The sequence below is a fragment of the Myxocyprinus asiaticus genome, chromosome 34 (genome assembly GCF_019703515.2).
Source record: "Myxocyprinus asiaticus isolate MX2 ecotype Aquarium Trade chromosome 34, UBuf_Myxa_2, whole genome shotgun sequence".
Lineage (NCBI taxonomy): Eukaryota > Metazoa > Chordata > Actinopteri > Cypriniformes > Catostomidae > Myxocyprinus > Myxocyprinus asiaticus.
In genome coordinates, this window is record NC_059377.1 from 8,969,041 (window position 1) to 8,990,979 (window position 21,939).

The 21,939-nt window shown below is 36.5% G+C and overlaps 2 protein-coding genes and 1 long non-coding RNA gene across 3 annotated transcripts in view; 2 read left to right on the top strand and 1 right to left on the bottom strand.

Annotated features, from left to right (window-relative positions):
- The window catches only part of LOC127424866 (uncharacterized), a 1,791-nt gene extending 1,789 nt beyond the window's left edge, over positions 1–2 (bottom strand). The window contains exon 1 of the long non-coding RNA XR_007894533.1: positions 1–2. This exon is cut by the window's left edge and continues 275 nt beyond it. This is a non-coding gene — a long non-coding RNA (uncharacterized LOC127424866).
- Positions 3–135: 133 nt separating this feature from the next.
- On the top strand, positions 136–11,958 carry LOC127424833 (protein mono-ADP-ribosyltransferase PARP10-like). Its single transcript, XM_051670291.1, has 12 exons — positions 136–271; positions 462–578; positions 1,371–1,546; positions 1,635–1,877; positions 3,672–3,902; positions 3,991–5,024; positions 5,934–6,146; positions 6,235–6,370; positions 7,010–7,957; positions 9,887–10,020; positions 10,526–10,700; positions 10,987–11,958. The coding sequence occupies exons 3-12, from the start codon at positions 1,372–1,374 to the stop codon at positions 11,283–11,285; spliced, it is 3,588 nt and encodes a 1,195-aa protein (XP_051526251.1). The 5' UTR covers positions 136–271; positions 462–578; position 1,371; the 3' UTR covers positions 11,286–11,958.
- A 3,115-nt stretch (positions 11,959–15,073) lies between these two features.
- The window catches only part of LOC127424832 (cleavage and polyadenylation specificity factor subunit 1-like), a 38,848-nt gene continuing 31,982 nt past the window's right edge, over positions 15,074–21,939 (top strand). Inside the window, exons 1-6 of the mRNA XM_051670290.1 lie at positions 15,074–15,233; positions 15,583–15,763; positions 17,319–17,346; positions 17,445–17,578; positions 20,117–20,197; positions 20,312–20,463. Coding sequence (XP_051526250.1) covers positions 15,620–15,763; positions 17,319–17,346; positions 17,445–17,578; positions 20,117–20,197; positions 20,312–20,463 — 539 coding nt within the window. The 5' untranslated portion in view covers positions 15,074–15,233; positions 15,583–15,619. The remainder of the gene's footprint in view (positions 15,234–15,582; positions 15,764–17,318; positions 17,347–17,444; positions 17,579–20,116; positions 20,198–20,311; positions 20,464–21,939) is intronic.

The window sequence follows — 21,939 nt, forward strand, 5'->3', positions numbered from 1 at the left end:
CGTTAAATCGTTCATAAACGTTTTAGAGTTTGCGCATGCATACTACCTGCAGCAGGACATCACAAAAACACTCACTGCTATTGGCTGAAGCGGATGATTGACAGAATTTGAGCGCCTCATCTGGGCTCGTCGCTAACAGGTGGGAGGAGCTTACACATACGTGTATCCGAGTCAGTCGGTTGTTTATGGACTTTTATTTTTGTTCCCACCAACGTGAAGAACATTTTGTGAACTCTTGTTGATGCCATCAAGCGTCCATTTATCGGCAACCGTACGTAATATATATTAAATAGTTTTTAATTGTTTATTTAATTAGAAATGTTATGTTATAATAGCTCTTTAATTGTGTCATTAATAGTGCTTTAAACTTAGAAAGTGCCTCTTATTTAGATTTCCACAAAAGAATAAATGTAATAAAATGTGAGTCATAAATAAGTATAAAGTTATTTATTTATTTTAAGTTTGGATGCCTGAAATATGTCCTCGCATCGCCACATGAGGTTTGTGTGAAAGCAGGAAGTGTTGAACCACAACAGTCGGACAGTCATGATGAGCACAGTGAATGTTTAAGGCTTCAGGTGAGTGTCAATAATATTATATACGAGTTATCAGACAGTATTGTGCACACTTTAGGTTCATCTTCGCATTATATTCTGATTCACTGTCAGTTAAGACTCAACGTCACTCTTTCAGTTTCTGTTTCTCAGCACTGGCTTCATTACTACACGGAACAATCATTTCTCTACGTTATAAAGAGCTTACAACGACACATTTCAAACTACGCACATTCAGTGTTTATTTCATGATATTGATAATCAGCTATTAAGTCGCAGTTTAATCTAGATGAGCAGGTCACATATCATGATGAATATGTTACTTTTGGTTTAGTTTGGTTTAATGTCATTCCAGCCATAAACATGTAGCTTAATTCAAGTGTATTATTATAGACAGAATAAAGAATACTTTGTAAACAATGCACACTGTAACAATAAATAAGTAAACACAAAAACAATATATAGGAAGAATAGACATTTAAAATATTTCCAGGTCACATTTTACCCCAAAATCAATGGTAATAGAGAAAATGGAGGCTGTTTTATGGCCACATAGATATTTTGCATGTGTGATTATTTTCATGACAGTTTGGCACATTTTCTCCTCAAATTTTAATGACCGTGATGCCATAATGCATGCAGATGTTTCTCTTGATATGACACAGACATTTACAGGTTTTGGAGATTCACCCAGGTATTGAGTGTATTCAGTTTCTTTTACTGCAACATCTCACATTAGGTCTTTAAGTAGTTATGGAAGGAATGTCAGTGATAACCGGCTAAACTTCATACTCTTTGTGTTTCCTGTTTTGTCAGGATGGCTGGTAGCAGCCTAGAGGAGAGGACTTTGGAAGTTCTGGATATTCCTGATGATGTGGACAATGACTTCCTCTCGCTATACTTTGAAAACAAGAGGCGCTCTGGAGGAGGGGATGTGGTTTCTCTGGAAAGACATGGAAACAAAGTAGTGGTGGTGTTTGAAGAGGCTGAGGGTAAGACCAAAATCCACTGCATGGATTGTGTACATTTACAACATTTACAATCATGATGTGAGATAAACTCATATCTCTCCAATACTAGTTGCTGCCAGAGTTCTCGCCAAGTCCCATGTCCTCCAGGAAACCACATTGACAGTGCGAAAGAAACCGCCGAAGGACCCTGGAAAACTGTTGCTGAGAGGGCTCAATCCAAACACTAGTTTGGAGTTAATGGAACTTTATGTAGAAAACCTTATTGGAATGGAGTCTGGATCAGACTTCTATCTGTATCCGTCTCCAAGCAAGGACCTGGTTCTAATACACCTACAAACACACTTGTCTAAAGGTTTGTGGCTGGTACATCAGCAGTACATAAAGTGGCCTCCATAAGTATTTGGACACTTAAGCCACACAAAATAATAAATGTCATTACATTAGATAACAAAATATCAAACCAAGTTCTGTTTATTTTAAAGAAAGATAGCACAAGCGCACTTTTCAGGCTAAATGTTTCACAAAAAGCAGTTTTTTAAGCCCTATTCACACCAATTTAGTGACGAATTTGCTAGACGAACTACAGACAAAAGGTCTGTTAACACCGAGACTGAAGCAAATAAAATGAAATAAAATTTGTACCCCTGTACAGTAGGTTGCGCTGTTCATCAAACATTTATTTGCGTGCATGGATCTTTAAGCATTCAGCTGTCAATGCATGATATGAATATATTGATCGCTGTTAAAGCATTTATTTACCTAATTTGTAATAACTCTTTCATTATGTTATTTTCATGTTTTTATGCATTTTGAGGAGTAAATAATCGGTGTTTTTTGTGCGAGTGAGATGAGTAAAGAGTGCTCTTGCATTCGTCCCGTGTCTTCTGTCTTTATATTTGCATGTATGTATTTTGCTCTGAGGATATTCCAAATGAACTCCGAACCCAGCGTCTCTTTTTTTAATGCCTGGATAATATAACACAAGGTACAGTGATATAAATACACCTGGAATAAAGTACATTGAGTAAAGCAGGTTTTGTCACGGTCCTGTCACTCTGTCAGTCTGGGTTTTTGTCTGACAGGACCGTGGCATCATCATCCCATGTCTGTTTTATGTTTCGTTGTCTGTCTTTGTGTTTCGGTTGTATTCCCTGCCGTGCACTCTTCGGTCTGTCTTGTTTCATGTCTGGAGCATGTTGTCTGGGTTCTGACTTCCTGTCTGGTTCAGTTTCGGTCTGTGTCGGAATCCGGACACTCATGCTCCAGGTCTGTCTGTTATTGATATGGGTGCATCGCATGTATGTCAGCTTGGTAGCATGCATTCATGTCAGTCTGTCTCCCGTGAACACGGGTGTGCCTCGCATCATGCTCGCGTTGCGCTGTGCACCCGGGTCGCGAGCTGTCTTCATGTTGTGCTGAGGTCCGGTCACTTCAGTATGAGATTTCGGGTTTGTGTGTGGCCGAACTCTCGCACAGGTGTCCTGTCTTGTTTTTGTCACCTGTTGCATGCATTGCGTGGCGTTTGCCTCACATTGTACGCTCAGATTTTGTTTAGTGCGAGAATGCTTGGCTTTGCTTTGCTTTGGCATTGCTACGTATTCTCTCGTCTTCTTTGTCCAGTATATTTATTGTGTCCAGAAAGCTATTACAAAAAAACATTTCCTAAATGCATTATCTTAGCTTAATTACAGTTAGGATTTGCTTCTGTAATATGAATTTGTGAAAAATCCTAAATTAACTGATCAGTTCTTAACTTAAGATCTGAAATTTTCTTTAATATGCCTTGTTGCTTGAAAGTAATTCTGAAATAATTTATCTAGAAATGATAAGTTTGTTTTGGGAAAAGCTCTAGCATCATTTGTTTGCAGATGACACTTGGTTTGATTTTTTTATCCAACACAGTGACATAAATGTTTTCATTTGCAGTGACATACAATGCACATTTTTAAGTGTGGTTAAAGTGTCCAAATACATTTCTGAAATACAGTCTCAGACATTTTTTGTGGTTTGTGGCTTCTCATAAGTAATTTGATCCACTTTTAGACAAAATATACGCATTTAAAATAAGTTCATCCTTATAAACATGTCAAACAAAACTTGTCGTACAGCTTATCTTAAATGTATTGTCTTAAATGTGATTCCTTAGATTTTCAGACTCTAAGTGACAAAGTTTCGAAGAAGCATCTTGAAGGAGCAAAAATCACTCTGGAGCAGATTGAATCTACAGACTCCATTGTGGTGGCCAACCTGACTCCCAGTGTCACAGAGGACATGCTAGAGCTCTATTTTGGAAGTAGTCATGGAGGAGGGGCAGATGTTCTAGGAGTTACCATGCTGGCAGAGGGATGTGCTAAAGTGTCGTTCAAGGATGTTAAATGTAAGACTTCTGATGTCTTTCTCCAGGAAGTTTCTTAAAGTTTATTTTTTATGGTCCTGAATCTCAATTTGAGCTTTATCTTTCACAGCTGTGGACTGTGTTCTCCAGAAATCCCATAACCTAGAAGGCACAGATTTAATCGTGAAGCCGTACTTTGACTTCCTGCAAGAGGTAGTGGATCAGTCAACTGAGAGAGCTCAAAGTGGACAGGGAACGTTATCGGAGGAGACAGACCAGACTGAGACTAGAAGCAGTGCTGTCTCAGCCCTCAGTCCTACTGCTTCTGATGCAATGACAGGCACCAGCTTTGATCATAGTGTTGCTCTCACAAACAACGTCACAAGTTTAGTTAGCGGAACTGCTGCAACGTCATCAAAAGTTGAGCCCATGGATACCGAACCATCTAGTCCAAAAGAAAGTTATAGCTTCATATCTGTGCCTGACACCAACAAACATCAGATGCTCAGTTTGAGTAACCTACCAGGAAACCTCACAAAGGCTCACCCCAATTTTGAGGTCAGTCTGAAAAAAGATGGTGTCCAAATCAAAGGTCCAGGTCAATTTGAAGTAGAAAGACTTAAAAACAAAGTTTTGGAGTTCCTAAGTGGTATTGTACAGGTACATCTGACATATGACACCGTCAAAGCCGAGTTTCTAGGAAGGGAGGATGTTAAAACGAGGCTGCTTTTGTCCTTGAGAGATTTACCATCAACTTACAATGTGTCAGACTGTATGGTCACTGTAACGTCCTCGTCTCATAGCGGGGTCAAGCAGGCCTGTGACCTAATAGAGTCCCATATAGCTGAGTTTACTGTGCCAGTAGCCAGAGAGTATGAGTCTGTGCTCTTCTCGCAGGAGTGCTCTGACTTACTGGGCTCTCTGGACTTCTGCAGTGCTAAAGTATCTGACACCGGTGAAATGATTACTGCAGTCACCCTGAAAGGGATAGAAAAGGTGAATCGAGACAAGATTGTTCAGTTTCTTAGCACACCAATTCAGAGGGAGACTGTCCTCACTATGGAGCCAGGAATGCTCACATTCCTACAACTCCATCATCGAGATCTACTGGCAGACATGGGAGAGGTCATCTTATTCCCACTGGAGACCGGAGATGGTTTGAGTGTTAGTCATTGGGTTTATTTTCTTTTGATTTAAGTGCATGAAATTCAAATTTGTTTTGGTCATTTTAGTATATCAAAACAAATCTGAGGAAATAAGTAAATCAAATTCAATTAAGAAATCATTTTTAAATGACTTGTTAAACACAAAATTATGTATAATATTTATAATAAAATAATGGATATACAATTATATTTAATGTAATGGAATAAACAATATAAATAAAACATTTGAATTAAATTAAGAAATAAAAATGTTTAAATTATATGTCAAATGTATATTTTTAAAAACAGATATAGTGTTAATATGTAATATAATATAATTGTTTTAATCAATATTTTTTTGGGAAATAAAAATTAAATTAAGAAATATTAAATAAGACAAATAAATAAATAAAACCAATTAATAATAAAAACAGATATAGCTTTAAAACTATATTCAATATAATATAATTATTTTTAACTATTAATTTAGATTTAGAAATAGATTTTAATTAAATAAACAATAAAAACATTGTAATACTGATAAAGATATACAATTATATTTTATATAATATAATTATGTTTTACTAAATCATTATTTTCTCAGGAAACAAATATAGTTACATTTATTTGTTAAATGTAAATTATTTTTTATTACAAATATAGATAAAATATATTTAATGTATTTAATGTAATATATATATATATATATATATAATGTAATGTATACTTCAATTTTATTTATATATTAAATATAAAATATAAATATAAAAATATAATTATGTTTTACTTAACCATTAAATTCTTTTACATAGTGAATATAATCCTCTAACTCCTCAGATTTTTATAATAAATTGGTAAATCATAATCTTTTTAATTTCAACATCTCTTACAAATCCAGTTTTGTAATCTTTTTATCTGAATGTGACAGATCCAGGGAGATCTGAATGCATGTCAGATGGCAGAGGAGGTGTTGAGGAGTGTTATTGACTCCACCTGCACAAAGTGCATTGTGGTCAGTCAGCCTGGCATTTCCCGCTTCCTGCTGGAGGAGGAGGGTGCCAACATACTGGCAGAGATGACAGCCAAGTTCCAGGTGTACATTAACATAGAGAAGGTGCACTGGGAACCACTAGAGGACAAAGTAATGTATCCAGCCTCTTATTAGTCCTTCATTCAGATATATATCTCAAACACGCAGTAATGGTTGATTATAGATGTGCTTTTCACAGGATATATTTGAGCTGGCATGGAAAATGACTCCATGTCAAAACATTCAAAGAAATTCCTCAGGAAATTCTGTTCCGGACTTCAATCTTGAAGCTCCAGTTGTCAGTAATCTGAATGCAACTGATGCCAACACTTCAGGTGATTATATGTAAATAATGTATCTAAATGTAAACATAAAGTCAAAATCGACCCTATTTACTTTCTTAATACACGTTCCTGGGGCATAATTTATAAAAACGTTCCAAAAAGAAGTTTACATGCTCCATTACATATAATGAAAAATGCATAGTTTACATGGCAATGGTGTTCTGAATAAACTACATGCGCCTTCTTTTCCGGCTATTCTCTTCTGCTCACTCTTGCCATTGATTACACTGCATTTTAGTATTTTATTGAAATCATTCGTTTTTGACCTCAACAACAGCAGACAAGAGGCCGGGGGATGAACTGATGTAAAAATGTTAGATTTGAAGCATTACCATTGGGATACGTCGACATGGTCTCCATGTCCTTTTCACGATCTGGGTTCACATTAGGTAGAGGCTCATAAAAATGGCCTGATTACAGGGACAAAATGTTCGTCCTCTTCACAATTGTCTGAAAACCAGCAGTCAGGCTCCATTCTGGTATTTAACGGCAAATATACACGATACATTTCCCAATGGATAAAATCAAGTTTTGTCCTACAATTTTTTCCTCATTGAATATTCACTCCGAATTACGTCACATTACGGTAGTGAATGCCCAACATTTACTAAATGCTTTCTATCTCTTTAGCTCGTATCGAAGAAGCTAAAAGGATCCTTTCCGTCATTGGCAGTGATCTGACCCCTGAACCTTCCAGTTTAGGAGCCACAGACATGGAAGAGGAAGATCTGTACTCAGATCAGGACCAAGATGCCTCAGCAATGCAGGAAGATAACAGTGACAAACCTCAGGCACTGCAGGTCGTTGATGTCCTGAGCTCCTCTTCATACATGAACACCTGCAGTCTAGAGGAAGACGCAAGACTCTCACTGGCAATTCAGCTATCTATGGAGATCAACAAGAGAACGGACACTGATGATCTCCAGAAAGCTCTTGAACTTTCCAAAAGTGAATCCATGCCAACAGAAGAAAACATGCAGTTTGAGAAGGCTGTTGAGATGTCGTTGCAGGACGGCATCAAATTGTCCAATACGGCCAAGATCTTCGTGTACGCTAACTATACCCATGATCTTGTTAGGGTGGACATCGCATTGGGGAAGAAGGTGGGGCTGAGGCAGTGTATGGAGAAGTTTGAACACAAGAATCTACGGAAGCTTTCCATCCACCAGAAGAGATGCATAGAGCTTATTAAGAGAAAGCATGCTGTAGACATCAACATACAAGGCACGACCGCCATCATCTCTGGCTTTAAAGATTACGTCTCTGAAGCCGTTACTGATTTGAAGAGTTTCCTGAAAAGGACAGTGAATATGATGAGTGATGATGAAATCGTAAAGTCGGTACAATGGGTGTGGTATGAGCAGGGGTCTGCTGCAGCGATACCATACCCACCAGATGCCATAGTGTTCATTGAGAATGCTTGGAAGATGAAACAGAAGAAGATTGATATTCTGTTCAACAATCAGCCATACAGCATTGACTTTGAGAAGATGGAGGAGCACAGTTTGGCATCTGGGAAATCTGTGCCTATTAAACGAAAAATGCTGAGTGCAGAGGACTTGTATACGGATGTTACAGGTGAGAATTAAACCAGAGTACTTATTTGCTTATTTGTCAATGGCTGTGTTCACATAGCAACAGAATACGGTTAATAAATACGGTTCTGTTCATTCACAGTTCAAAAAGAGAGTGACATCCGCATTCTAGAACTGAAGCGACTTAATACGCACTATTCCAAGGATACAAAATGTGTGTCTTTGTAATCATTCTACAAAGTGTAATATCTTGCCCTGAAACCAATTTTATTTTTTGCTTTCCATGATCCAATCAATTCCTCATGCATAAAATCAAGTCCCGCCCTACATTTTTTGGTTTCACTCTGAAATACGTTACAACACGGAAGTAAAATTAGTTGAGAAGGCTGTTTTTAAAGTTTAATGAATGTGTTACTTGAATAACACACAAAAAAAGATTGCTTGTAACCCTACACATGAACAAATGTAGGATACAGATAATACTAGGGATGCACGGTATATGGGTGACCATATCGGTATCCGCCAATACATTTTTAGATATCGGGTCTGTTCCAAGACTTAGTGAGCTGCCTCGCTGTCTTCTGCCTAGTGCCTACATAGGCAGCTGTCTTACTTGGCAGCATCCTAACTGAAATTGAGCCTCATAAGAGACCGATTTGGAACGCTCTACATAGCAGCTCCACACATCATTGAAATAGCATGGGCATGGGAGACTTGTTTTGCAACTGATTTCAATACAGGTGATGTGTCAGGAAGGACGTGATACCCTAATGAGCATAAATACCCATAGCGCTGACACATTTTGGGTAAAATATTTTTAAGTATTGAATGGATTATAAGTATATTTACAATTCAAAAGTGTGTCCCAAATCACACACTTCTGCACTATTTTAGGCCATTTTGTAGTGTAAGTACTGCAAGTAGTATGTTCACACTGAAAATGCAACAAAAAGAAGTGCTCTATGAGTACCCAGATAATGTACTTCTTCAGCTGAAATAACATGTTGCGTAATGTTGGACACTTCATGCACTCAAAGGTCGCGGCTTGCCCTACATAACAGAAGGGCGGAGTTACGGGTCTGCGATGCTGGCCAGACAAAACAATTGTATTGATGAATGTAACAACTAGTGAAATTTCTGCACCTTACAAATGTGAGCTGAATCCCCCGACGCTGAATATGTACATTATTTGAGATATACACTGATGAGCCAAAACATTATAACCACTCACAGGTGAAGTGAATAACGTTGATCATCTCCTAACATGTCAAGGTCTGGGTAGATTAGATCTTAAGCGAACAATCAGTTCTCGTATTCAATGTGATGAATGCAGGAGGCAGCTAACTAAGTTTTGTAAAAGACCTATTGTATCAGTCTGACTAGGCTGATCAGTGGTCGATCACCTTATTTGTTCAATATTCACATGGAACAGACATCTTTTCTGTAAATTAAAATGTACAAATGGCCTGCTTTCACTTAGTGTGAATGGTATTTTTTGTTTAAAAACAGGCAAAACAGGACAGATTTATAATAAAAGCCATTATATTGGTTATTGGCCGTAACACAAAAAGAATGATCAACTATTTGTACACGCCAAAATTTCTATATCATGCATCTTTGAATAGTATGTTTTGGTGCTTATGCCTGGATGTAATTTATCAACTTTAATTCATATTGTAAAGTGTTATTACTGTAAATGGTGTTGGGTTGTAATAAACTACATGTAATCAGATTTTAAAAATCAAGTACTTGTAATTGGATTACATTACCTTTAAAATTAAAAGTGTGCAGTCAGATTACAGTTACTTTATTATAGAATACATGATTACATTACTGATTACAATTTTAGTTGTGTAATTTGTAATCAGTACCAGATTACATTTCGGAAGTAATCTACCCAAAAATGACTGTACATTTCTATGTATATATATATATATATATTAAAGTACTATCAATGACTTTATTTTATTAGATGAAGATTACAGTCTGCTGTCCAACATGCCTGAAGTTTCCAAAGTGGATGAAGACTCGGATGAATTTCAAAAAGTGATCAAAGACTTTTATGACACCATTCAGGAACACCACAACAGAATCAAAATCATTAAGGTATGAATAAATGATATCTGTCTGTGGATGTGCACTGTCCCTCAAAGGCAGAACGCAGTGACTACGCATTTTGTCCAAATTCAGTTATGACCAAAGTTGGGTCTCGTAGACTATGATCTGATCTGTGCCAAAGGGGTTTGGCTCAGCTAATCTCAGATTCAGAGAAAACGGAGTTTGAAAATTTGATAATCAAAATTCAGCCAGACGATCAAAAAAAACTGAAGCCCCTTTTTTTTTGTTTCAGTATTGCTGTTTTGCCTTTGGTTTTGTCTTTATTGTATTTACCACTAATTATTGGTGTTGTGCAAGCAATCCATAGATCATTAATTTAATTTATATGGTGAAGAAATCCTGTGAACCTATTACTATGTTGAAAATGAAAGTTTTTCCTTTACTTTTTACATTGATTTGTGGGTGAACAGTGATTGTCTGCTTTGTAAATCTGTTTGGTTGTTGTTTTGTCATTGACTGTTCTTACTGAGATAAACTCTTGTGGTGTTTTCAGGTCGAGAAGCTCAAGAACAAACTTCTGTATGACCAGTATAGGCTGAAGAAGGCCAGTATGGAGGGCAGCTCCTCTGAGCCTGAGGTGGAACGCATTCTCTACCACGGCACCAGTGAAACCAGCGTAAAGGAGATCTGTATTCATGGCTTCAACAGAAGCTTCTGTGGAAAAAATGGTATTATGCTGTTAATTAGTTTGAAGTAGAAGTAAAAACAAGTGGTGTTTGCTAAGGCAAGAATGACTATTACTGTAGCTCATAGAGTTATGGTTTGTTGAGTTATGGCAAACCCACTCAACCACCTTGCGGTGCCCTAGCAACCACTTAGAACACCTTAGCAACTGCATAATCACTGAATCATTAAAGTGTATTTTAATGTAGTAAGTATACATGTGTAATTACAATAGTTTGCAACTGTTATGAATTTAAAATTAACGCAAACTTCTCACTTTTCCCTTTACAGCTACTGTGTATGGTCAGGGTGTGTACTTCGCTGTTAACTCTGCTCTTTCTGTGTCGGACACCTACTCTCCACCCAATGCAGATGGCCACAAGTTTATTTTGGTTGCCAGAGTTCTCACAGGAGACTATACAGTGGGCCAGCATGCAATGAAGACGGCTCCACTCAAAGAGAGTTCTGCCGTACCTGTCAGATATCACAGCGTGACCGATAAGATCAGCGATCCAACTTTATTTGTCATCTTCAATGACACACAGGCCTATCCAGAGTACCTTATCACATGCAAGAAGATCTACAGTTGATCACATAGTCTCAGATGTTTTCCTCAGGCATGCACTTAAAATATCTCCGGCAGTCACAATATGAGATAGTAAAGTCTGCTTTTTTCGTAGTGCTGACATTTCTTTTTCTTTAAAAGAAATTAAGTCTGAACAGTACTTGTGACAGTATGAAAAGCAACTGGCAGAACATGCTGTACGTTCTGTTTTCTCTTTCGTGTTCTTTGGTCTATCATAACACTTTTTTTTATAAACATAATTTGTAGGCTACATTATATAAAATATAAAATGAGATGTTGTTTAGATTGAAGGGATAGATCCCCCAAAAATAAAAATATGTTTGGCAGAATGTTATAGACTGAAAACCTCAGTCACCACTCATTTTCATTTTATGGAAAGAGCAGTGTCAAAATTCTTGAAAGTTTCTCCCTGTGTGTTGCATGGAAAAAAGAAAGTCATTCGCATTTGACATGATGGTAAGTAAATTATTTTCATTTTTGGGTGAACTGTTTAAGCCTGTCAAATTCACATCACTCGCAGTTTAATTTTGGATTTTATTGGATGCTTTGAGTAAATAAATGCTTTTAAGAAATTAAGCAGTCTGCCCTGTGGAATAAATGTATTTGCAGTTATTTTTTTCTTGGAATCAGTATTGCTGCATTTACTCATACAATAAATACATGTTTTGCTTTATGAATTGATTGTAGTATTGTTGTAGTGTTTGAGTATGTTGTAGTGTAACACATTATATGGAAATATCACCATCAAAAATATTTTTTTGAAAGCACCTTGACTATGGAAATCATTCAGTACTATGGTGACAATGTTTGTTAACGTTATTAATGAGTTATTATAAAATGGATTCGATTACAAGTGATAAAAGAAAGGAATTTTAACACCGAAAAAATGACAAACATATTTAAATTAGTGTACATGAATTGAATTGCAAAGATGTATGGTAAGCACTTTTAACATTTATTCCTTAAAGCTTACTGGTATTTATTTTTGTTATTGGTAAGTAATCCAGTAGTGACTAGTATCTGTTTTTTTGTTTTTTTATTTACTAGTACTCATTCAGTAGATACTATGTATTCAACTGTCACTAGTACGTATTCTTATACTTACTATTCCAACTAATAGTGACTATTTCAATGTTATTGGTAACAAATTGCACATTTTTGCCATTGAATTCAAAAGGGAGCCGTGGTTCAGATATCAACTATTCACTTCTGACTGGTGTGTGACTAGTTTATTTTTTTTATTTTTTACATTGTGACTATTCATTAGATAATTATTTATTACAGTAGCAAGAAAAAGTATGTGAAACCTTTGGAATTAGCTGGTTTTCTGTATTAAAATGGCCATAAATGTAATCTCATCTTCATCAAAGTCCTATTAAACATTCACAGCGCTGTGGAAAAAGTAATTGAACCATTGGATTTAATAACTGGTTGAATTTGGCAGCAATAACCTAAACCAAGCATTCTCGGTAGCTGCAGATTAGACCGGCACAACATTCAGAAGGAATTTTGGACCATTCTTCCTTACAGAACTTCTTCATCTCAGCCATATTCTTAGGATGTCTGGTGTGAACATCTCTCTTGAAGTCATTTCACAGCAACTCTATTGGGTTATGGTCTGTGCTCTGACTGGGACACTCCAAAAGGTGGATTTTCTTTTTTGAAGCCATTCTATTGTGAATTTTTAGGGCCATTGTCCTAGTGCATCACCCAAATTCTATTGAGCTTCAGCTGGTGCACAGCCACCCTGACATTATCCTGTAGGATATCTTGATAAACTTGGGAATTCATTTTTCCCTTGATGATGGCAAGCGGTCCAGGCCCCGATACAGTAAAGCAGCCCCAAATCATGATGTTCAATCCACCGTACTTCACTGTTGGGATGTTGATTTCATGTTGGTATGCAGTGCTGCTGTGTGTTCTTCCAAAACAATTCAACCTTAGTTTGATCAGTCCACAAAACATTTTCCCAGTAGCATTGTGGAGTGTGTTGTGGAAACTCTGTAAAATAAGAGACTCAGAGGTAGAACATTTTTTTCTGGATATTTAATAATACTTGCAAGTATGTCTCAGTCACCATACAGAAATCAAAGGTTTCCACAGGTGAAGAGCCCCAAGCTCTTTGCGTTCAAACACAGCTGTACAGAGTGCAACTCCGAATTCAGGACTCTCAAGACGTGTTTTTCTAAGTTTCAAACTACGTTAAACTTGACACAACACCCTAAAAACGTGACGACACCAAAGTTAGATGTTTCAAAAGCATCCATTCATTAGAAAAGCACTTATAATAAGTCAATCTCAAATTCAATAGTAAAATGGATTGCAGCCAGTGAAAGGCTTTTGTTCAGTGATATGGTAATAAACAATATATTCCCAGTTAAAGCCACTTTTTGTATTACCTAATCATTGCTTTACAGTCTGCTACAATAATGTAAAGTATAGGCTATTAATTATATGAGTTATTATATTATTATATGTAATATTTGTATTATTATTTAAATATAATTATTTATAATTGTTTAATCATATGTTTAATTATTTTTAGCTGGGAGTTTTTTTATGGAAAAAAGTATGTGGTTAATTGCAATTATTTCGATTAATTAATCGGCATATCATGTAATTAACCCATAAATGCATTGCCGTTTTGCCAAACATTATTACATACCTTGTGACTTTAGTGAGCAGATATGTTTATCTATAAAAAATGGATCTACAAAATGCCCAGACAGTGTCAAATTTTCATATAATTTTTAGGACGTTTTTATATTTCAAAGAGACGATGCAACAAATGATAGAACGGGATCTATTCCATGCTGAAATTTCATGAAACTCAACTGGGTGTTAAACACATATTGAATTACACATAACACATAATCTACACATAAGCAACACATAAGATACACATATTTTCTCAGGCACTTATTGTCTAAATAGACATATAGCTTACATAATTTCAGTATTACACCCAAATGACAAAGCCAAATCATACTGTTCATGTGTTACACTTACTATAGTTTACCTCCATGTTTCTTCATCAAATAGCAATATTTAAATGTAAATCAAGTCAATCACTAACACATCAGCACCACCTTGAGTAAGATATAGTATGTACAATATGTACTGTATGTGTACACACATATGGGACACTGATAACTCACCATTGTCTCACCAAAAATCTATGTGATATAGTAATTTGTATGAATATAGTACTCATTTGTCTTTTAATTAACAATACAGATGTGATAGTTAACTTAAATAGAAATGAAATAATCTTAAAAATAAGATTTATAGAAGTGGAAATATATTGCGACACTGTTACGCATCTCTCATAGACTTTTGGTAATTAGACAATAAATTTTTTTTTTTTTTTTTTTTTTTTTTTTTGCTGCATTTTTGCCATTTTGTTATGGTTATATAATTCATAAGAGAATGGTTGAGAAATGCTGAAGAAGTGGGGGCATAACTAAAATTTAATCAATTGATACACCTAAATGTTTTATTTTTCTATTAAGATTTTTAATTGAACACATATACAGTTAGCCATTCTGATCATTACATTTGACAAGTAAAAAAGTAACTGTAACTAGTAAATAACACTAGAACTATTATCTTAAATTGAAAAAGATAATAGTCACTATTAGAATACTTACTAGTAACTGAAAAATAAGTTCTAGTAAAATAAAAATAAATTCTTCTAAGTTTTAAGGAATAAATGGTAAAAGCGCTTGCCATACTAGTGTACGAGGTTAGTAGAGGTGGGAACTCATGTTGCGCACACTGCACTTGTCGGACACATTTGAGCGCTGCATAGTTAACGCGAATTGGTCTGGCGTGTGTGTGATGAATGAAGCAGTGCAAGTGTACTTATAATGTGCTGATTTGTGTTTAATATCTATGTTCACGAGACATAGTGGTGTAACGGGTCATTTGGAAATTAACACAATAATTACTGGTACGTTAGAATCGTTAGAGATCATTTTGCCTGTCTAGAAATGATGTTTTTGAAATATAGCAAGCAAGCATATTAGCAACAGAAGCTTGAGATGAATCAGACGTAAACAATACTTTAAAAAATGTGTGTTGGTAAATAAATACATCAAATAAATGAGCCAATGTATGTATTTTAGATACATTTTAGAGTATTCACGGTTCTAACGCAGTCAAAAAAATCTTAAGTCCTGCAGTAGAGTTTGTAAACCGTCTGATATAAACCCAACATATCCAGCATGAGTGTATGAACTGTAACTACACAAGTGTGAGTGTCAGATATGATCATGATAATACATGTTGTTTGTGATCAGGTGCTGAGAGGAGCCGCTCATCATCATCATCATCATCATGTATGCAGTGTATCGTCAGGCTCATCCGCCTACTGCTGTGGAGCTTGCTGTTTATTGCAACTTCATCTCCAGCCAAGAGAAAAACCTGGTTGTTGCAGGAACATCTCAGCTGTATGTCTACAGGATCATTTATGATGTGGAGGTGGGGGTCAATAGTTTTCTGTCTTTTTTGTAGTTTCTTTTTACAGTGGCCCACGTATTATTCTGACATTTAAGTCTCACTTAAAGATACACTGGCAGCCAAAAGTTTGGAATAATGTACAGATTTTGCTCTTATGGAAAGAAATTTGTACTTTTATTCACCAAAGTGGCATTCAGCTGATCACAATGTATAGTCTGGACATTAATAACATGAAAAATTATTACAATTTGAAAAAAAAATTCAGATCTTCTTAAACTACTTCTAAGAGTTCTCATCAAAAAATCCTCCACGTGCAGCAATGACAGCTTTGCAGATCCTTGGCATTCTAGCTGTCAGTTTGTCCAGATACTCAGGTGACATTTCACCCCACACTTCCTGTAGCACTTGCCATAGATGTGGCTGTCTTGTCGGGCACTTCTCACACACCTTACAGTCTAGCTGATCCCACAAAAGCTCAATGGGGTTAAGATCCATAACACTCTTTTCCAATTATCTGTTGTCCAATGTCTGTGTTACTTTGCCCACTCTAACCTTTTCTTTTTGTTTTTCTGTTTCAAAAGTGGCTTTTTCTTTGCAATTCTTCCCATAAGGCCTGCACCCCTGAGTCTTCTTTTTACTGTTGTACATGAAACTGGTGTTGAGCGGGTAGAATTCAATGAAGCTGTCAGCTGAGGACATGTGAGGCGTCTATTTCTCAAACTAGAGACTCTGATGTACTTATCCTCTTGTTTAGTTGTACATCTGGTCTTCCACATCTCTTTCTGTCCTTGTTAGAGCCAGTTCTCCTTTGTCTTTGAAGACTGTAGTGTACACCTTTGTATGAAATCTTGGCAACTCAAAAACAAAGACAATGTTAAGCTGTGTTTGATATAATGGCAAGTGATTTTCTAGTACCAAATTAGCAATTTAGCATGATTACTCAAGGATAAGGTGTTGGAGTGATGGCTGCTGGAAATGGTGCCTGTATAGATTTGATCAAAAATGACTTTTTTCAAATAGTGATGATGCTGTTATTTACATCAGTAATGTCCTGACTATACATTGTGATCAGTTGAATGCCACTTTGGTGAATTAAAAGTACCAATTTCCTTCCGTAACAGCAAAATCTGTACATTATTCCAAACCTTTGGCAGCCAGTGTATATACAGTAGGAATGTCATTGCATTAGATAACAAAATATGTAAACAAATGCTGCTAGAGCTTTCTTTGAACTAACTGCACTTTTATGAGACATTTCTGCAATTACTATTAACCATCCAAGATGTTTTTTATTTTTTAGTGGATGTATGAAGTCAGTTCCTCTGAAGTTCCCATGTTCCACTAACAAAATGTCCAAATACTTTTTCTATTATTTTTGAACAGTAGCTATATGTATTGTTTTATCATTTAAAATCTAACAAACTTGTTTTTGTGAAATATTTTGCTTGAAAAGTGTGCTTGTGCTATATTTCTTTAAATAAATGACATTTGGTTTGATATTTTGTTGCCTCATTCAGTGACATTCAAACATATTCGGTGTGCTACTAAAAGTTATTTTTTTCTCATTTCATTGTAGAGCACTTCAAAATCAGAAAAGTCATTAGGTATGCTGTAATTTTTTCCATTACTAAGTATTTCCTTTACGAGATGAGTGATGGATCTGATTACATTTGTGTGTGTTTTTGTGTGTAAAATCTCGTAGATGGCAAGAGCCGTAAAGAGAAGCTTGAGCAGTTGGCGTCTTTCTCTTTATTTGGTAATGTGATGTCCATGGCCAGCGTTCAGCTTGCGGGAACCAACAGAGAGGCTTTACTTCTCAGCTTTCAAGATGCTAAAGTAAGTTTGACGGTGTTAAATGAACTTCATCTGTAATAAATATGATTATTACGTACTGGCTATGCAACTGAATTGTGCATTATTAAAAAATGTCCCTATTGTAATGAGTTTTTTTACAGTGTCAAGAAAAAGTATGTGAACCCTTTGGAATCACCTGCATTTAAGTATAAATTTTCTTTGCCCACTCTAACCTTTTCTTTTTTTCCTGTTTTAAAAGTGGCTTTTTCTTTGCAATTCTTCCCATAAGGCCTGCACCCCTGAGTCTTCTCTTTACTGTTGTACATGAAACTGGTGTTGAGCAGGTAGAATTCAATGAAGCTATCAGCTGAGGACATGTGAGGCGTCTATTTGTCAAACTAGAGACTCTGATGTACTTATCCTCTTGTTTAGTTGTACATCTGGCCTTCCACATCTCTTTCTGTCCTTGTTAGAGCCAGTTGTCCTTTGTCTTTGAAGACTGTAGTGTACACTTTTGTATGAAATCTTCAGTTTTTTGGCAATTTCAAGCATTGTATAGCCTTCATTCCTCAAAACAATGATTGACTGTTGAGTTTCTAGAGAAAGCTGTTTCTTTTTTGCCATTTTTGACCTAATATGACCTTAAGACATGCCAGACTATTGCATACTGTGGCAACTCAAAAACAAACACAAAGACAATGTTAAGCTTCATTTAACAAACCAAATAGCTGTCAGCAGTTTCTGATATAATGGCAAGTGATTTTCTAGTACCAAATGATCAATTTAGCATGATTACTCAAGGATAAGGTGTTGGAGTGATGGCTGCTGGAAATGGGGCCTGTGTATATACTGTATAGTGGTGCGGGAGTTTTAATTGTAAAGAAGCCCGAAATACACATGGGACTCCTATTTTGAAATGTCTGCGCTCCCAGTTGTGAACACACTGATGGATGATTCGCTGAGAAAGTGACTGATTCAAACTGCTAACCTGAGTTCACACCCTCTGTTCTTTTCAGGTGATTCATGAAAAAGACCCGGTTCAAAAGAGTAATTTGGTTACGACTCTCTTGCGCTGGGTTTGTTGTTGTTGCGTGCGGTGCAGCGAGCTCATCACAACAGAACGGATGAAAAGCGGCTCGAGACACACTGGTGGTGCACATTCTAAAGATGGATTCAATAACTCAAGATGATATCTGATGAAACCGCATATAAACGCACACAACCCGACTGTCGCCAATGGCGACTAGATTCTAAATTATTGTCACAATCAATTATTTTTGGTCGCATTTGTGACAATTTTAGTTGCAGTCTGGAGCCCTGTAATGATGTCAACAAAAGCTAATTAGAGTCAGGAGTTGGCAAACCTGGCATCGAATTAATGAAATGAGATTGGAGGTGTGGGTTGAAGATACTTTGACTTATAAAAAGCACTCAAACATTTTGCGCTTGCTATTCACAAGAAGCAACTGCTGACGTAGACCATACATAGCAAAAAAGAGATCTCAGAAGACCTACAGTAATGAATTGTTTCTTTGCATGAAGCTGGAAAGGGTTACAAAGTTATCTCGAAGAGCTTAGATATTCATCTGTCCACAGATAGACAAATCGTCTATAAATGGAGACGATTTAGCACTGTGGCTACTCTCCCTAGAAGTGGCCGTCTAGCCAAGATGACTCAAAGGAACACCGCAGAATGCTCAATGAGGTAAAAAAAGAACCCTACAGTGACAGCTAAAGACTTGAAGGATTCATTGGAACTAGTTAACATCTCTGTTCATGAGTCTACTATACAGAAAACATTAAACAGACATGGTGTCCATGGCAGGCCACTATGAAGGAAGCCACTGCTTTCCAACAAAAACATTGCTGTGTGCCTGAAGTTTGCCAAAGACCACCTTGACACTCCACAACGCTACTGGGAAAATGTTATGTGGACTGATGAAACTAAGCAGCATGTATAGTGTTAAAAAAGCACCGCATACCAACACGAAAGCATCATCCCAACAGTGAAGTACGGTGAAGGGAGCATCATGATTTGGGGCTGCTTTGCTGCTTCAGGGCCTGGACCACTTGCCATCATCGAGGGGGAAAATCGAATTGTGCAGGTCTAATCCGCAGCTTGCCGCAACACTTGGTTGAGGTTATTGCTGCCAAAGGATCGTCCAGTTATTAAATCCAAGGGTTCACATACATTTTCCACAGCACTGTGAATGTTTAATGGGATGTGTTCAAGAAAGACATGAAAGATTATAATTGTGTGTGTTAGCTTAAGCACATTGTGTCTGTACTTGTGACTTTGATGAAGATGAGATTAGTTATGAGAGAAGTTATGGGGAAAAAGACAATCTAGATAAACTTATAATGGTACATTTTTCACTGGGGCAAAAGTTGTTAGAAGATGCACAGATGTTGATGCACAGTTGCAGACACACAGTTGCCAGACAACTTGCGAGTACCTCAGTTTTGTTTAAGATTTAATTTAGGAGCCTGGTAATAACAGCAAAAGTAAATCTATAAACTGTGTTTGAATCAGTCTAATGATTGTGTGTGTAAAGATCTGTATCTGTGTTTTTCTTTCAGCTCTCAGTGGTGGAGTATGATCCAGGCACGCATGATCTGAAGACTCTGTCGCTGCATTATTTTGAAGACCCAGAGCTAAGAGTGAGTTCTACATTAAGATGTCTTAGAATGTGTTGATCTGCTTCTCTGTGGATCTTTATGTTTGGGAGATGTGTATGTTGATTGGTCTGTGCTGTGTTATTTGTATAATTTCAGGATGGATTTGTTCAGAATGTGCATATCCCTATGGTGAGAGTGGACCCAGAGAACCGCTGTGCTGTGATGCTGGTGTACGGCACCCAACTTGTAGTTCTGCCCTTCAGGAAGGACATGCTGACTGATGAACAGGAGGGAATTGTGGGAGAGGGGTATGGATGAATATTTTCGAAAACATATGCACGTCTTCCAAAATTATGATCAGACTCTATTAGAATTAATAGAGTCTAATATTTATTGAAAAACGGATAGTAACTATTAGAAATGTAAAATTTTATTTAGCAGAATGATCCCAATAAGGATTAAATATATCTCAGGGTTCCTGCGGATCCTTAAAGTCTTAATGTTTTAAATTCAGTTTTCCAAAATTTAAGGTCATAAAAAGTCTTACATTTCTTAAATGATACAACAAAAGTCTTAATTATCATTTAAAGAGATTTAAAAATTTGTCTTAAAGACTAATGTGTTTATCTAACTTCAAAAGAATTTATTATATAAGTGCATGTGCTGCGTCCTTCAGAGTGAAAACGCAGCACTGGTGTATTTTCTCCAAGCATGCGAGGGCTTGTGAGTGTTTTCAGCTGTTGCAGAGCAGTTCGAAATCATTAAGCTATATCAGAAATTTATGACGAGCGATCACTAAAGATCAACTGTTGATGATGATATATAACAATGTTTACATTTAATTGTTTATATTGTAATACATTGTACATTATTGTAGGAGTGCTCATTTTATTTCCTTTATCTGTTTGAATGAGCAACTGGAAGCAGTGAAGCGCTAACATTTCAAAATAAGAGTCCCCGGTGTATTTTAAAGTTAAAGTGCTTTTAAAGTAAAAAAAAAAAAAAAAGTCCATCTGGAATTTAATTAAATTTGGACTCTTGTAGCCTCTGTCTACCCCCCCCCCAACAATCAAAGGAAGGAAAGATGAATAACATTTAATATAGGCTACCAGTTTAAAAACTATTGGCAGGTTAATTTTCTTTTAATTCATTATCTTATCAGCAAAATCCAATATTGGTCAACCTCTAATTTGTATTTACTTATATAGTGCATATTATGTAAACCAATTTTAATGTGATATATATGGAAATCATGTCTTAAGTATTTTAAACTTGAATATATCCTACCCTGTTTTACTGATAAGCAATGTTAAGGCCATGTTGAATGTGTGCCCCTTTTCAGTAAAAGCACAACTATGCAGTAGTTCCAGGTCTTGGCCGCATAACGGTTCCATATCACTTTGCCAAATTATTAAAGTTATTTCAAAGAGCCCTACAGGCTACCACAACAAAATAACCAATTCAAACTAAGACACTGGTTAAGTACATCAGATAAGAATGACAAATATCCTAAATTTATTTTAATTTTGGTTGAAAGTGCTCTTGTGCTCTCTCTCTCTCTCTCTCTCTCTCTCTCTCTCTCTCTCTTTTTCGCTGTCGTCTCACCAACACACACGCTGACACACATGTACACACAAATATAGAGACTCGAGTCGCGACCAACAAACTGTGCCACATCCTCGCGACTTGATCAATCCAATAGTTTCTGTATTATCTGAGATAACTTTTAATATGTGAAAGTGTTTCAATGTATTTCGCCCTAATCAGCCTCCCAAAGCACCCTC